The sequence below is a fragment of the Plasmodium reichenowi genome, chromosome 14, assembly GCF_001601855.1.
Source record: "Plasmodium reichenowi strain SY57 chromosome 14, whole genome shotgun sequence".
Classification (NCBI taxonomy): Eukaryota; Apicomplexa; class Aconoidasida; order Haemosporida; family Plasmodiidae; genus Plasmodium; species Plasmodium reichenowi.
Window position 1 is genome coordinate 2,462,575 of NC_033659.1, and position 18,692 is coordinate 2,481,266.

At 19.3% G+C, this 18,692-nt stretch overlaps 6 protein-coding genes across 6 annotated transcripts in view; 3 read left to right on the forward strand and 3 right to left on the reverse strand.

Annotated features, from left to right (window-relative positions):
* Positions 1-1,415, forward strand: part of PRSY57_1461100 (hypothetical protein) — a gene marked incomplete at both ends in the record, with an annotated part of 6,807 nt that extends 5,392 nt beyond the window's left edge. Inside the window, 2 exons of the mRNA XM_020115355.1 lie at positions 1-1,193; positions 1,353-1,415. The exon at positions 1-1,193 is cut by the window's left edge and continues 5,392 nt beyond it. Of these exons, the coding sequence (XP_019970012.1) occupies positions 1-1,193; positions 1,353-1,415 (1,256 nt within the window). The remainder of the gene's footprint in view (positions 1,194-1,352) is intronic.
* Positions 1,416-3,548: 2,133 nt separating this feature from the next.
* On the forward strand, positions 3,549-6,800 carry PRSY57_1461200 (valine--tRNA ligase, putative; the record flags this gene model as incomplete). Its single annotated transcript, XM_012910208.2, has 1 exon — positions 3,549-6,800. One exon carries the CDS (start codon positions 3,549-3,551, stop codon positions 6,798-6,800), a length of 3,252 nt encoding a protein of 1,083 aa, XP_012765662.2.
* Positions 6,801-7,238: 438 nt separating this feature from the next.
* PRSY57_1461300 (thioredoxin-like protein) lies at positions 7,239-7,604 on the reverse strand (the record flags this gene model as incomplete). Its single annotated transcript, XM_012910209.1, has 1 exon — positions 7,239-7,604. The coding sequence occupies one exon, from the start codon at positions 7,602-7,604 to the stop codon at positions 7,239-7,241; it is 366 nt and encodes a 121-aa protein (XP_012765663.1).
* Positions 7,605-8,034: 430 nt separating this feature from the next.
* On the reverse strand, positions 8,035-12,054 carry PRSY57_1461400 (hypothetical protein; the record flags this gene model as incomplete). The annotated part of the gene is made up of 1 exon (XM_012910210.2): positions 8,035-12,054. One exon carries the CDS (start codon positions 12,052-12,054, stop codon positions 8,035-8,037), a length of 4,020 nt encoding a protein of 1,339 aa, XP_012765664.2.
* Positions 12,055-12,669: 615 nt separating this feature from the next.
* Positions 12,670-12,891, forward strand: PRSY57_1461500 (hypothetical protein; the record flags this gene model as incomplete). Its single annotated transcript, XM_012910211.1, has 1 exon — positions 12,670-12,891. The coding sequence occupies one exon, from the start codon at positions 12,670-12,672 to the stop codon at positions 12,889-12,891; it is 222 nt and encodes a 73-aa protein (XP_012765665.1).
* Positions 12,892-13,775: 884 nt separating this feature from the next.
* Positions 13,776-17,849, reverse strand: PRSY57_1461600 (hypothetical protein; the record flags this gene model as incomplete). The annotated part of the gene is made up of 1 exon (XM_012910212.2): positions 13,776-17,849. One exon carries the CDS (start codon positions 17,847-17,849, stop codon positions 13,776-13,778), a length of 4,074 nt encoding a protein of 1,357 aa, XP_012765666.2.
* Positions 17,850-18,692: the final 843 nt, after the last annotated feature.

The window sequence follows — 18,692 nt, forward strand, 5'->3', positions numbered from 1 at the left end:
ATAATATGGTAGATAATAATATGAGCAACTATAATATGGTAGATGATAATATGAACAACTATAATATGGTAAATAATAATATGAACAACTATAATATGGTAAATAATAATATGAACAACTATAATATGGTAGATGATAACATGAACAATTATAATGTGGTAGAAGATAACATGAACAATTATAATGTGGTAGAAGATAACATGAACAATTATAATATGGTAGATAATAATATGAGCAACTATCATACGGTAGATGATAACATGAACAACTATAATATGGTAGATGATAATATGAACAACTATATTATAGTAAATAATAATATGAACAATTATAATGTAGTAGATGATAATATGAACAACTATATTATGGTAAATAATAATATGAGCAATTATAATGTGGTAGATGATAATATGAACAACTATAATACGGGAAATTATAATGTTCATAATAATAATATGTATAACTTTAATGCTGAAAATTATAATATGAATGGATATAACCAGAATAATATAGGTGACAATGGTTCTAATAATAATGGGATATATAATAACACAAACGAGCAGGAAAATGATAACTATATTTCTCATCAAAATGAAGTGAATAACAATATTCATAATTCTTATGAAGTAAATGAACAATCACCTTATCATAATAAAAATAATTATCAGGTGAATAATATTTACTATACATATAACAACGAAAGCTTGCAAGATACAAATTATTCTACCATGAATAGGCATAGCATTATAGAAACATCTTACAATGAAATTCATCGTAATATATATAGAATAAATGATGATATTCATAATGGAAATGTTTCTGTAGAAATCTATTCCAACAGGTACAATAATAATTGTCAAAATTATTGTAATAATAATAATACACACAATAATACACACAATAATGCACACAATAATGCACACAATAATGCACACAATAATACGCATAATAATACACATAATAATACACATAATAATAGACAAAATAATAGACATAATAATAGACATAATAATAGACCTTATTTTAGGAATAATAATACACAAAATGATACACAAAATAATATACAAAATAATACACAGATTAATACACAAAATAATTCACAAAATAATATACAGATTAATGCACAAAATAATACACATGAACTTGTGTATAAAATAGTGCGTTTAATCATAGGAATTACATCAAATTTAACAGTAAGTATATTAACATTATTAATAATACACACATTAATACATATATATATATATATATATATATATATATATATATATATATATATTTATTTATTTATTTATATGTTCATAATTTCATACCTAATCTTATTTTTTTGAATTCTTTTTCTTATTTTACAGCTGTTGCAAAAGATTCTAGTATTACAAACAGATGCAATGAGGAATATAGAAGAGGGGCATTAATACAAATATAAAAACTTAGTACTAATTAAAGTACAATAATCAAGAAAACATATATATATATATATATAAGATAAATTATGAGAATGAGAAACAAAATTTTGGAACAATAATATACAACAAATTAGTATTATTTAAGTTCCTTAAAATAGTATAAACACTTATTCACAAGTCTTATAGTAACATCACAAATCATATTATAAGACAAAATGAAATTAAAAAAAAAAATTTTAATCCTAAAAAATAAATACATAATAAATAATAATAATAATAAATGGAAACAGACTTGAATATGTATGCAACAATAATTAAAATAATATAAAAATAAATAATATGACAGAAGAAAAAGCAAAATGTAATAATAACCCTCTTTTATATAATAACTCGAATAAATACCATTTTTAAAAACGGTATTAAAATTTTGATATTCCTTAAAGGAACATATGTGACATACATTTATATTATGAAAAAAAAAAAAAAAAAAAAATTAAAAAGGAAAAGAATGATGTATATAAATGTATGTAATGAATTATAAAAAACAAATTATTTACTTTTCCTACACCAAGATTAACAATTGGTGTTGTGAAATAAATAACAAAAAAAAAAAAAAAAAAAAAAAAGGAGTTATTTAAATTCAAAATTATTATATATATATATATATATATATAAAGATATACATACATATATATGTATATATGATAAACAAAATAATATTTAATTAAATTTCTTGAAAAGTTATATGAATTAAAAAAAAAAAAAAAAAACAAAGAGAGAGAGAGAGAAATAATTATTATACATACTTTAAAGTATGTATGAATTGTCCAAAAGATTAATATTTACATATATCTTTAGGAATATTCATAAAAAAGCAATATCATAAAATATAAATATACAGAAGTTGGCTCTTAATTCGAGTTGTCAATATATTTATATATAATACAATCTTTTTTTGTTTTTTTTTTTTTTTCCGTTACACAAAAAACAAAAATAATATTAAAAAAAAAAAAGAAATTATGCTCATATAATATTTATATTATTTTATTATTATGCATAATAGTATTAAAAAAACGTTATTTAATGTCTAATTATAACGTCAAAAAATTATTTCTATATTAGAATATAATATGCATACATTTATATATATATATATAATAATTATATTAACACATAGCAAAATATGTCGAATTTTTTTTTTTTTTTTTTTTTTTATATAAATATATATATATATATATATATATATATTTACATATAAGCTTACACAGCTTATTTTTTCATATCAAAAAAATTGATACTTACAATTTTTTAGATCTATATGAACATATATAAAACCCTAAACCCTTGAACTTTACAACATTTGGGATATATATCAATTTGATATCCTTTTAATTATATTTTTTATTATTTTATTATATTTTTTAATTTTTTTGTTTTTTGATTAGAGAACTAAAACATATAAAGAATAGTAAATATAAATTATGTAGAAAATAAATTTTGTTTATATTATTATTCTTTTTTTTATTGTATATAAACAAGGGGTACAATAATATAAATAAATAAATAAATAAGCATTAATGTATTATATATAATATATATATACATACATACATACATAAATAAATAAATAAATAAATAAATAAATAAATGCTTGTTGCTCTATTATATACAATAATATATTATATTATATATATAAAATTTTCAATATTTATTATTTTTTTTTTAAGGGTAATTTTATTTTTCCTAATACAGAGTTATGTTATTATTACTAATATATAAAAAATTTATGTATATTTATGAATAATAGAATATTGTTAAAAATAAAAATGGAAAGATTTAACATACATATAAGAGTAAAATTAATTCTAGGTTCTATTTTATGAATATATAAAATATATAGTAAATATTATTCTTCAAAAAAAAAAAAATAAATAAAAATAAAAATAATTTTATATTGATCATTTTTTTGTAGGTAAAAGTATATAAATAAATAAATATATATATATATATATATATATATATCTTCGTATTTTTTTTTTTTTTTTTTTTTTTTTTTTTTTTTATTTTATTTTATTTTTTGGGGGTGTTTATTATCGTGTAATATTTTATTATAATTTATTTAATTTAGTTTTGTTTTTTTGTATGAATATTAGCTTAATTAAAAAAGTAGGCATTAATTATATTAATAAATCATTTAATACATATTGTAATAAAAAATTGTCAAAGATGGATATTAAAAATATAAAAGAGAATTTAAAAACTATGAAGGATGCATATGATCCTAAGGAAGTAGAATCAAAGTGGTATAGTTTTTGGGAAGAAAATGATTATTTTAAACCGAAAAAAGAATTAATAGAAGAAAATAAGAATAATGAACATATAAAGAAATTTGTGATTATATTACCCCCACCAAATGTAACAGGTACGTTACATATTGGTCATACATTAACAGTAGCTATTCAAGATTCTTTAGTTCGATATAAAAGAATGAAAAATTATTTAACATTATATATACCAGGAACAGATCATGCTGGTATAGCAACACAAACTGTTGTAGAAAAGATGTTATATAAAAAAGAGAATAAAATAAGACAAGATTATGGTCGAGAAGAATTTGTTAAAAAAATATATGAATGGAAAGATTTACATGGAAATAAAATAAATAATCAGATGAAGAGGATTGGTGCTTCTGTTGATTGGTCAAGAGAATATTTTACCATGAATGAAAATTTATCAAATGCAGTAAAAGAAGCTTTTATTAAATTTTATGAAAGTGGTTTAATATATAGAGATAATAGATTAGTTGCTTGGTGCCCTCATTTAAAAACTGCCTTATCCGACATTGAAGTAAATCTAGAAGAAATTAAAAAACCAACCAAAATAAAAATACCTTCCTTTGATCATTTAGTTGAAGTAGGTGTTCTATATAAATTTTTTTACCAAATAAAAGATAGTGAAGAGAAAATAGAAATAGCAACAACTCGTATTGAAACCATGCTAGGAGATGTAGCTGTAGCTGTACACCCAAAAGATAAACGATATGCACATTTAATTGGTAAAGAAATTGTACATCCATTTATTCCTAATAGGAAAATTATTATTATTGCTGATGATTTTGTTGATATGGAATATGGTACTGGTGCTGTGAAAATTACTCCAGCTCATGATAAAAATGATTATGACATGATGAAAAGACATAATTTAAATTATATAAATATTTTTACATTAGATGGGCATATTAATGAAAATGGAGGGAAATTATTTCAAGGCCTACATAGATTTGAATGTAGATTTAAAATTCAAGAAGAATTAAAGAAATTAAATTTATTATCAGATAAAGTACCTAACCCTATGTCTTTACCACTTTGTTCAAGGACAAACGACATCATTGAATATATGCTCATACCACAATGGTATATGAACTGTTCAGAATTAGCTCACCAAGCTATCCAAAATGTTAAACTAAAAGAGTTAGAGATCATACCATCTCAGCATGTAAACACATGGTATTATTGGTTGGAGAACGTTAGAGATTGGTGTATATCAAGACAGTTGTGGTGGGGACATCGTATACCAGCCTATAAAATTGTATTTAAAAATGAAGTTGATCACAATAGTGATGATATCAATCGTAATGGTGATGGTAATAATAATAATAATAACAATTTGGAAGAACAAAACGAATTGTGGGTTGTTGGTAGGTCTTACGAAGAAGGATTGGAAAAGGCAAAAACCCTTGTAGGTGATAATAAGCCCTTCGAATTAATACAAGATGAGGATGTTCTAGATACTTGGTTTTCATCTTCTTTGGTTCCATTTAGTTCATTAGGATGGCCAAATCAAACTGAAGATTTAGAAACTTTTTTTCCTAATACAATATTAGAGACTGGTCAGGATATATTATTCTTTTGGGTAGCTAGAATGGTTATGGTTTCTTTACATTTGATGAAAAAATTACCATTTAAGACAATTTATTTACATGCTATGATTAGAGATTCTCGTGGTGAAAAAATGAGCAAGAGTAAAGGAAATGTTGTAGACCCATTAGATATAATTGATGGTATTAGTTTGAATAAATTACATGAGAAATTGTATGAAGGGAATTTACCAGAAAAGGAAATAAAGAGAGCAATTGAATTACAAAAAAAAGAATTTCCGAAAGGTATACCAGAATGTGGTACAGATGCATTAAGATTTGGATTGTTAACATATCTTAAACAAGGAAGAAATGTAAATTTAGATATTAATCGAATTATTGGTTATAGACATTTTTGTAATAAATTATGGAATGCAGTCAAATTTTTTTTAAAAACCTTACCAGATAATTATGACAATTACAATATATTAATTGATAAACCTGAATATGTAGAAAAGTTGCAATGGGAAGATAAATGGATTTTACATAAATTAAATGTATATATAAAAAATGCAAACGACAATTTTGAATCATACAATTTTTCAGAAGTTGCTTTTGCGTCTTATAATTTTTGGTTGTATGATTTATGTGATATTTATTTAGAATTAATTAAACCTCGTTTAAATACAGATTCTCATGATAATTTTGTAAGTGGATTAAAAGAAAAAAGTGATATGAATAATATAGAGAAAAGAGAAGTTGTTGAACAAAATGATAATAATGAATCAGTTAATACAAACCATATTAATGAAATAAATAAATGTAATAATTATTTAGATGGATATGGAGCTAATAAAACGTTACATGTTTGTTTAGATTATGGATTAAGACTTTTGCATCCAATATCTCCATTTATTACCGAAGAATTATATCAGAAAATATCATCCGAACCTTACAAATTTAATTCCATATCATTAGCAAAATATCCAGAATATATTAACATATGGCATAATGAAAATATTAATTCTGAAATGAATAAATTTATGAATATTGTTAAACAATTTAGATCATTCATATCTACATTAGAAATCCCCCCCAAAACAAAATTAAATTGTTTCATTGCTGCTAAACATGAAGAAGATAAAATATTTATTGAAAAGGTAAGAACTAAAATTGAAGTTCTAGCGAAATTGTCTTCATTAAGTGTTATTAATTACAATGTTGAAGATTTATCAGATGATTTAAAATTACAAGTAAAAAAATGCTTAAAAGATATTGTTTCGAATCAATTTATTATATATGTACAATCTAGTGAAGAATACCTTAAACCATTATTAAGTAGTATGTTAAATAAAAATAAAAAATTACAAGCTTCATTAGATTCTTATCTGAAAAAAATTAATGACCCAAATTATGAGCAAAAAGTACCTGAACAAGTCAGAACTATGTATAGTGAAAAAGTCGAGGAATTAAATTCCCAAATATTGTCTATATCGAATATAATATGTGAAATAAATGAGTGTTTAAAGAATGCATAGAAAATATTAAAAGTTAGATCATAAGAAATAAATATGATATATGGGTTTATAATATGATTCAATATGTAAATTTAAAAATATAAAATTTTGAGAAATGTGTATTTAATAAAATTAAGCTTTCATTTTTCTTAAATATATACAAGCAATAAATGTATATATAATTAAATAAATAAATAAATATATATATATATAATATAATATAAGAATATTAGAAAAAAAAAATGAAAAATAATTCATGAAGTGTTATATAAAATAATAAATTATAACATATATATATATATATATATATATAATATATTTTATACATTTTGTTGTTATCATTTTTGTGTAATTAAATATAATAAAACGTTATATTATGTGGATGTATTATTTTTATAATAAATCATGGTAATTAATATATATGTATATATAATGTAAACTTCCTTATGTAGTATTCATTCAATTTATTTTCTTATTCATCAAATGCTCATCAATAAATGAAAAAATAAGTGGTATATTACATCCTTGAATTTGTTGTATTATTTCTCCATTTTTCAATATGATATAAAAGGGTTTACAATTATTATCATAATTTTTTAATGACGACACAGTTTGTGCACATATAGAAAATAACTTGACATTCTCTGAAAAGATTAAATTGTTTTTATATATTTTATTTATCATTTCAAAAGTAAAAATACATGGCCCACACCATCTAGTATAAATATCTATTATATAAAGAATATCATTCTTATCATCAAATAAGTTTTTATATTCTTCTTCGTTATTTATATCCACGTAAATTTTATCGTCAGTTCTTTTCATTTTTATTTCAAATTAAGTACTATATAAAGAAAAATAATTATATATAACATGTGTCCAAGAAACAAATATGACATAATATAAAACATATATAATTATAAATGTGTATAAACATATATATATATATATATATATATTAAATTATTCATAATAATTAAATCAATTCCATTATAATAAGGCAAAGATAATTCTTGAAATGCGCAGTTTGATGTATATGACATCTTTTAGAAATAAAATGTTCAAAAAAAAAAAAAATAAAAACAATAATATAATATAATACATATGTTCGTATAAATGCATTCATACATATATATTTATATATATTAGCATTAATATTAAAAAAAAAAAAAAAAAAAAAAAAGAAAAAAGACACCAAAATAAAACAAGCAAAGTAAAAATTAAGTATATAATTCATTAAAGGAAGATTTTTCTTTCAAGAAAAGAATGTAAATAACTTTTCTTCAATAGAATGATCATCAATTTTTAATACATTATTATAATGAAAAATGTCTAAATTATTTTGTTCCTCTTCAATATTTGTGTTTATTATATTATTGAGTGTAGTTCCTTGTACAAATAAATAATATAATAAATATGTATTTTTTATGACATTGTGTACAAGTGAACGTATGTGTTTCTGGTATATAATATTGTTAAGGTTATCTAATTTATTTAGTTCTACTAATATATCATCAATTAAAAATTTAAATGATATATTTTTCATTATATTATTATTTTTTTCATTTTGATTGTGTACAAAATTGTTATATGACTTATATAATTTATGAATTAATGGATGAATGTTTTGTTTCTGTACGTGTTCTTCTTTAGATATATTATTGTTTTTATTATTGTTTTTATTATTATTATTATTTTTGTTTTTATTATTATTGTTTTGATTTTCATTATATACATTATAGGTTTGTTTATATATATCTATGAAATAAAAAGTTGATTTAATATAATACATTTCATTTCGTTTATATAAATAAATAAGATCTTCATAAAAAGATTTATTTGTAATATTATTTTTATCTAAGACTTGTTCACAAAAGTATAAATCAAACAATAGGATATGATATAATTCTGTAATTTTTTTATTAAATAAGTTTTTATTTTGTGCTTTTTCCATTTCTATTATGTATATATCTTTAACCTTTTGTAAAAAGGTAATATATATTTGATATATTTTCTTTTGAAGTATTGTTTTTATAATAAATATTATAATGTTTTTATATTGTTCGGTTGTCATTACTTTTTCTATATATATAATAAATATATTGGAAAATATAAATAGGTTTAATAAATGACTATTTATTTTATCACATAATATATGCTCCATATTATAATTTAATAACATATGTAGATAATAATACAAATGGCATTTTAAATTATCGAAATATTCTGAGCAAAAACATTTCATACACATTTTAAAAATATTATACACTATATAAAAAAATATAGACTTAATATCTTTAAGGCAAAAGTTAGGTTCCCTATTAAAAACATTATTATTATTATTATTATTTTTATTAATATGAACATTTTCATTATTATTAAATATATTTGACATATCATTTGATTGACTATATATTTGAATATTTTTTAAACCATCTAAAAAATGATTAAATTTATTTTTATTATTATATCTTAAAAGACTAACATAAAAGTAGAATTCTTTGTATTCCTCATCATTAAAATCATTACAATAATTTACATGAACACACTGAGTTTCATTACTAAAATCATTACAATAATTCACATGAACACACTGAGTCCCATCACTATTTTTGTTTATTTCATCACCATATTTATTTATGTCATCAGCCTTTTTATTTATGTCATCAGCCTTTTTATTTATGTCATCAGCCTTTGTATTTATGTCATTCTTATTAGTATTAATATTAATATTCATATAAATGTCGTTATCATTTTCTTTTAATAAATTTAATAATACATCATAACCTTGAACATCATCATTAACTTGTGTATTAGTTTTTATATTATCATAATTGTTTAAAATATTTATAAATATATCATAGAGTTCCTGAAAATTAGAAAGATCTTTATTTTTATTCATATATAAAAAGTCCACATTTACAAAGGTATTCATTTTTTTTACTTCAATAAAGAGTATAAGTTTATAGGCAGAAAATAAAAGTGGGTGTATTTTCTCCTTAATTATATTTTTAAAAGCATTGTTAAAAAGTTTTTCTTTTGTGTAATTGTTATTATTATTTAATACATGTTCTGATAACCGATTGTGTGATTTTTTTTTATCTTTCAAATATTTTTTTGTATTATTAAAATGCTTTGGGATTTTTGAAAATTCACTATATATGATTTTCAAATCGATATTATAAAATTCATAATAAAAATAAAAAGCATTTAGAAGAAAAGAAAAAAATATTTTATCATGTATAGAAAAGTAACTATTATTATCATATGTTAGATAGGTTGTTACATGATATGAAAAACTTTTAAAAAATTTGATGAGAACATTTTCCCATTGATCTATAGGTTTGTTATCAAAAAGGGGTATTATGCTTATGGATTTATTAAAAAAGAGGAATAAGAAATAATTAAATAATTCTTCATTTATTTTTATTAAATAATTATCATTAATAATTGATGAATGTTGTAATGGTTTAATAAAAGGTTTAAAATATGTTTCTGGTAGTAAGATAGTTGATTTAATTTCATTGTACAATAATTTAATATTTGTATATTCATTAAATAAGAAATCTATACTTATAATATTATATTCATTTGTATAATAATAATTATGTAATAAATAGATAACATATTTATATATATTCTTAATACATTGATTATAATGTTTATATAAAAGAATAAAATTTTCATCTGTATTAGTATTCAAAATTTTTTCTTTTATATCTTCTATATTATTAATATGATAATTAAAATATTCTTTATTTTTTTCTATACTCTTTTTTATATCTTCTTTATTATTATATATATCTTGTAAAATAAAAATTTCATTTTTCATATATAGTAAAAAGTTATTTTCATATGATTCGACAACATCTATTTGATTTTCTTTATTTATATGTATCTTATCATCAGTATGAATTTGATTATATACAAATTGTTTTTCACATATTTCATTTTTTTCATATGTAATATGATCAGTATAGTTTTTTTTATATTTTTTTTCATAAATGTGCTCATCTTTATTTTTTTTCTTAATATGTTGTTCATGCAAAAGCGGACAACAACTATTATCGATAAGTAGTAATAAAATATATTTTGTATTTAATAATACATATATTATTTTCTTGAAATATATGTGTAATTTATTAAAAGGAAGATATTCATTATTATGGATTAATTCATTTTTTTGTATTGTATTTCTATCTGATTCATTACCTTTGTTGAATTTTTTATTTTTTTTCTTGTTAATAAAATTATGTATTAATTTTAATCTTGCGTTTAAAATAGCATGAAATAAATTATTCATTTGTTTCTTATTTATATCATGTTGTTTTATGTTTTCTTTATTTTTATGAATAAAGTTTATAATATCTGTATTTTTCTCATTATAAAATATGAGTAAAATCATTATGGATTTTATGATTGTTTGGAAATTACAAGAATGTTTAAATGTTAGATTATAAAAAGAGTAATGTATTAATTTTAATATAACATTTGAAAAATGATGTTTATATTTATTTACAAAATTGTGTAGATAATAATTACAATTTGGTTTTTTAAAAATATTCATATATATATTTTGTATTTTTTCATTTTTTAATATAGACTTTAAAACTATTAGAGATATAAATATGTCTCTATAAATTTTATTTATACAATATATATAATTTTCTTCTTCTATTTTTTTATTAATATCAAAATATATGTTATTAATATAATTATTTAAATAAAAACAATCATAATTTACTATTACATCTTTTTTTTTGTTTTCTTTTTTATTAATCAAATAATCATATTTTATTATAACATTCTCATCCTTTGTATTAAGAGAAGCATCTTCATTTATTATTATATTATTTATTATATTTCCTAAACCTTCCTTTGCTTCTTTATTTTTTTTTTCAAAAAATGGATTTTCAAATAAAAATTCATACTTGTCATATTTTTTGAGCCACACATTTTTTACAATATCCTTTTCAATCTCATTTAATTCATTCTTATATATATCTTCAATATTACACACCTGAGTACTTTTTACGTTATCTACTAATTTATTATAATTACTAATAATATCTTCTAAATTCTTTTTTGTTTTTTCAACACAACCATATATTTTCTTAATCCTAATAGTATTATCAATGACATTATTACTTTCTTTTTTTAAAAATTCTTTTATATCATCCTCTTTCTCAATTATTTCGTTTCTTAATTTGTCAATATACTTTATCGTTTCATTATGGTCATAAGATTTAAATAAACCATCAATATCAACTTTCATTTCCAAGTTGAATAAGAAAATAAAAAAAAAAAAACAAACAAAAATATATATATATATTACCAGTTAAATCTATGTAAATACTTCACATAAAATAAATATATATATGTATATATTTCTTATATTTTCCATCAGGAAAATAGATATAATATCCTTATTGCATAATTAAATTACACATTGTTTAAAAAATCGAAAAAAAAAAAAAAAAAAAAAAAAAAGTACATATTATATATATATATATATATAATAAATTTTAGTATATGCAATTTTTATTTCACTTTGACAATATTTATACATATTATATGATTAACAGAATATATAAAAAAAAAAATAATTAAAATAAGTACAAAAAAAAAAAAAAAAGAGAAAAAATAAATAAATATATAAATAAATATATATATTTATATATGCATATATGTAAACCCATATATTATTTTATTTTATTCCTTTTTAGAATTTTTTCTCCTAATTCGTTATATTCAAGTAAAAAAATAAATAAATAATAATATGTGATTAGGAAATATATATAATATATATATATATATATATATATTTATATATATTCCTTTATATAAAACCTTAAAAAGGGATCTTAATTTTTTCTTTTTAATATAACAAATGAGTGAATTTAAAGTAGGATCCAAACTAAAAGAACAAGTAGTCTGTACTATGCAACCCTTAATATTATGCTTACATAAATATAATGATGATATAACAAAATGTGTACCTGAAATTAATATATTTGAAAGAACTTGTAGTAAGAAAGTAAATTATGTTCATGATAGGATTGGCCTAGATGATACCAGAAATACTTTATATACAGGGAAAAAAGCTATTTAATCATAAATATATGGAGATAAATAACATCTCTTAAATTCTTATTCATTTTTATTTTATATTATTTTTTTTAATATTTGGTTATTTCATTTTATAAGTGTACAATTAAAAAAAAAAAAAAATTACATAAATACATACATACATACATACATATATATATATATATATATATATATATATATATATGTGATTGTTGTAAAACAAAGTAATTTTTATTTAATAGTTAAAAAAAAAAAAAAAAATAATAATAATTCATTAAAATTTATTAAACATTTTTTTTTGTATAATTAGAACAATAAATAAAAAAAAAATATGTAAAAATAAATAAATATGTATACACATATTTATACATATTTATATTAAAACATAATTTGGAATGAAAAAATTTTATGAAAATTATTATGGAATGTATAAATAATTAAAAAAAATATTGGAATATTCCAAACCCAAAATATATATATATTAAAATTAAGAATATTTTATATTTAGACAAAAATATTAAGAGGCACATAAAAATATGTAAAAATGAAAAAATATAAATATATATAAATTCATAAATTAATAGAATAAAGTATTAATACAAAATGAAACATATTACATAATATATATAAATATATGTATGGTTTACAAAAATTTGAAAATATGGAGTTTTATATATATATAATATATATATATATATATATAATTTTTTGATGGTTATAAAAATAGGATTTGTACATATAAAAAAGGGAAAAAAAAATAGATATTTAAAATATATGTATATATTTAATATATATGTATATATTTAATATATATGTATATATTTAATATATATGTATATATTTAATATATATGTATATATTTAATATATATGTATATATTTAATATGGTCGTATATATATATATATTTAGTCCAAATATGATCTTCTCTGAAATTTACTTGAATTGTTAAATGAGGTATAATCGTCCATTTTGTTCGGTCGATTTGATCTATTTTTAAGGTCCATATATTGAGATGAATCATTATGCATTTTATAATCATGAGGCATATTAGGTGCATGGTATTTAGGGTCTTTATCATAATCTTGAAATCTCCAAAAGTTTGGTTTAAAAATTCTCATTTTGGATGAAGGATTATAATCATTGTATGGGTTTTGACCTGACATATTCATAATATTTTGAGATTGTAATAACTTTTTGGTATTTTTTGCAACTCTGTTTTTAAATTTGACAATATGATAATTATATACATATATGGCAGTTACAGATATGAATAATATTGAAACGATAATAGCACCTTCTGTTCCAAAAACATTAGCTATTCCTTCATACATATAAAATACTACATGTCTAAAGAATGTTTTTCCATATATAGATATTTGTTGATATCCAAATACCATAAATAATGCTAATATAATTAAGAAAAGGAAGCTAGCATGGAATTTCTTGAAATATACAACTAATGATATAATAAATATTAATATAGCTATACCTAGATAACATACAATTCTATGTAGAAATTGTTTTCTAATAATAGGATAATATACATTATAGATATCATTATTTAACCATCTATTAATTACTTTACTCATTAAATCTTTTGAAATTCTTTTATAATTTTTATTTTTATTATTATATTTTTCATCTAAATTTGATTGAATTTTATTTTCTCTTTGATTTTTTATATAAATATTTTCAATATTACTTGAAAGTACTATTAATGCTCTATTATATAATGTACTTTTTAAAGAACTCCATAAATAATATTTATGAATTTCTCCTTTTATTCCATTTTTTAATTCATCTAATGGTTGCTGACATGTTATTTGTATTGCTTTCAAATTTTCATCCTTAATAAATTGAAATATTTCATCTGTTAATTTTAAAAAGTTCTTATATTCACTATTCCATGAATCTTCATTTGCACAATATATATCCATATATTTCATTTCCTCTTGACCTTTTAAATTTAAAAAAATATCTTGTAATACTAATTCGTCTAATGGAAAATTAAAATTTTCTAAGAAATTCTTTTTTAAATTACTTTTATGCATATTATATAAAGCACTGGTTTTATCTCTACAATGATTATGCCATTTTTCCATAGCTTTCTGTTTTAATAATTTTATATCATTATTTAAGACACTTAAATATTCATCATTAATCTCTTTTTCTTCTTTTGAAAAATCAGATAAGGTTAATGTATATGTATTAATTGCTTCAGACGTCCATTTATCTAATACTGTATAAAACATATTTTTATTTTTAAAATATTCAGTTATATTTTCTGTATTTTCAGCTAACACTTCAAAAACTTCTTTACCTTTTTCTACAGCATTGGAAAAATAGGACTTTAATCTATTTTCATTTAAGGTAATATTTTTTTTTTTTAGAAAATAAAATTCTTGAAATGTATTATTAATTAAAGGACTACATATATTATCCTTATAATAAATTAAATCTAATTTATCTGAATTTTTAGATAATTTCTTCTCTAAATATTTAATTAAATTATAACTAACTGATTCAAAAAATGTCGTAAGATCTTTTTGTTTTATTGGATATTGATCACTTTTCATTTTAATATCTTCAACTACAATTTGTAATGCATCTTCACATGCGATTTTACAAAATTTTCTGATATTCATTTCACCTAATTCTAACATTTCTATTTTTATTTGATCTAATCTTTCATATAAATTATTTTCAATATCTTTAATTAATTCTTTTTCTTCTTCATCATGAAAATCACTTTCTGTATATTTATACCATATATTCAAAATTTGTTCTCTTATTAATTCTTCATATTTTTTTATTTCATTTAATAAAGGTGGTAATTTATAACTATCTTTTTTTTGGTGTGTATTATCTTCTCCATCTTTTATGTTATGTTCTTTTAATTGCATATTCTCATCATCATTAAATAATGAGTCTGCATCTGAGTTTTCATCATTATTTACTGACATATTATTTCCTTCTTTTTGTAAAAATAAATCATCATTTTCATCATTCAAATTACTAATAAATTCAACATCTTCATTTTCCATAAATTGTAATAAATATTTTTTATATAAAAATATTAAATCATTTCTACTTATTTCTGCTCTATTAATTTTAAAATGTTTAAAAAACTGATTCACATTTGTAAATAAGTTTTGATTTGCAGACTTTACTAAAAAGGTAATAAAATCATATACATCATGACCAGACATAAATCGATTAGTTACTTGTGACCCTGATGATTCGTTTTTATTACTATTTAAGTCATTTGTCTGATTATTTGTATCATTGTTTTTATTATCTTTATTTTTTTCTTGTTCCTCTCTTAATTTTTGTTCTTTTCTAATTTTATTAATAATATTATTCATTTGAACATCAGAATACATTTTTTTTGGAAATAACAAAGCTCTTAGATATATTTTATATCTTAATAACAAAACATCATTTTTATATTCTTCATTTAAATCGTTAATATTAGCTTTAGTAAAATCAAATTCTTTATTGTGATACATATTTCTTAATAAAACACAATCGATATTTTTATATAATATATTTAATTTATAATTAGATGACGAATCATTACTAATATTATTATTATTATTATTATTTGGTAAAAGACCAGAACTAGAATTCTCATTATATGTTAAATAAGCTATTTTTTGTTTTTTTGTTGTATATGCATCATGTTTATCTTTACTTTTATTAGAAATTATTTTTTTCCAATATTTAATATCTAAATCTCTTCTATCCGAATTTAATAAAATATCTAACCATAATTTCCCTTTTCTGACATCAAGACGTTGACTGAAATCATGTACAACCCACATTAAATTTTTAGAAGCAATACTCTCTAATATTAAAGAATTATTTTCTAAATTATTATTAAGTGTATCTAAAATTTTATGAAAATTATTTTTTTTAATAGAAAAAGTAGAACCACTCGATCTAGTATATGCTCTTAACATAAATAAGTTAGCATCTTTAGTTATGTTTTCTATAAATTCTAAATCTTTATTGTTAATCATTTTCATAGTTAAAAAAATTATATCTGTAGATATTAAATTGGTTAGGGCATATAATATTTCATCATATCTTTTATTTACATTTGGACTATTTAAACCTTGTGTATCCATTAAAATTAAATTGACTTCATCTGTATCAGATAAATTTAATTCTTGGACATTTGAAATCCAATCATCTGTTTTATATAAATTTAATAAATCAATAATTTCTTCATTATATTCATCTTTTTCATATTCATAACTTTTTATAAAATTTGTAAAGTTCTCATTAATATATTCATATATCTTTTTTAATTTCTTCACATTAATTTTTATAGGTTCAGACCATATCCATATACCATAAGTACTAGCAGTAATATCATTACCTACTTTGAACCCATTTTCAATATATTTGTTACTTTTATTAATATCTGGTATTACATGTTCATTTAATAAATTAAGTAAAAAAGATTTCCCTGTATGCATATCACCTAATACTGAAACAATAGCAATAGGTTTATCTATTCTTTTAAATATTTCTAAATTTTCTTCTATTATAATTAATTCCGTATGATTTACATTTGGTTTTATAATTTGTATAGCTTTCCCTCTCCTTCTTCGATATTTCATTTTCTTTTTTTTATTATCTATTATTTTATTTATATCATCCATAGAATCAAAGCAATTACTACCACCAGTGCAATTTATTGGGATTTCGAAATGATCATTTTCATCATCATCTCCTTCTTCATCATCATTCTCTTCGTCTTCGTTATATGCGTCGTCTATATTATATTGATCATTATTGTAGTTACTTGTTTTCTCGCTCTTTGATTTATTCGATGAATTTTTATTAATATTATTTATATCTTTTGTAGAATCGTCATTATTTTCATTTTCTAAAATGTTATCATTACAATAATAAATACTTAATGAATATATAATTATCACAAGGAAACATAAAAAAAATAGTTTATTCATCTTTTTTTTTTTTTTTTTAATTTATTCATATAAATCATATATATATAAATACATACATATGCTTTTTTCTTTTTTTTTTTTTCTTTCTTTATATAATTCTTCTTCTTAGATATAAATATATATATATATTTAATATATATTATAGTTTTTATGGACCGTATTTTTAATATCATATAACAATAATAATTTTATATAATATATCTTATAATATTTTATTCTTTATTTTTATATGCTTTTATTACTGTTGGTTTTCATTTTTTTCTTTTTTTTTTTGACCTTCTAATTTGTATGAACTTTTAATGACTTTATATAAAAATACAATTGTAAAAGAAAAAAAAATAAAAAAGAAAAGAAAAGAAAAGAAGAAAAAAAAATGAATATACGTAAAAAACAGTATTTTAATTGTTATATATATATATATATTTATAATTATATAGAGATTGATAATATTTAATCCCATATATAAATAGAAAATATTCACATATAACTTCTTTTTAATTTTTATATTATTATGTATAATAATAAATATATATTTATAACAAAAATTTACAAATTTTTCATAGAGAAATTCAAAAACGGAATTTCATATTATATATATAATATGTATATTATATTTTTACATATAATATTATATTTATATATATATTTTTTTTATATCCAGACCATAAGTTAATATATATTATAAATAAAATAATAAGGTTATATATAAATATAATATTATATACTTTTAATTTTATATACAAAATTATCCATTTTTTAATATATTTTTAAATAAATTTTTGTATAAACATAATTAATAATATATATATATATATAATATTTTTATTTTATTTATGTAAATTT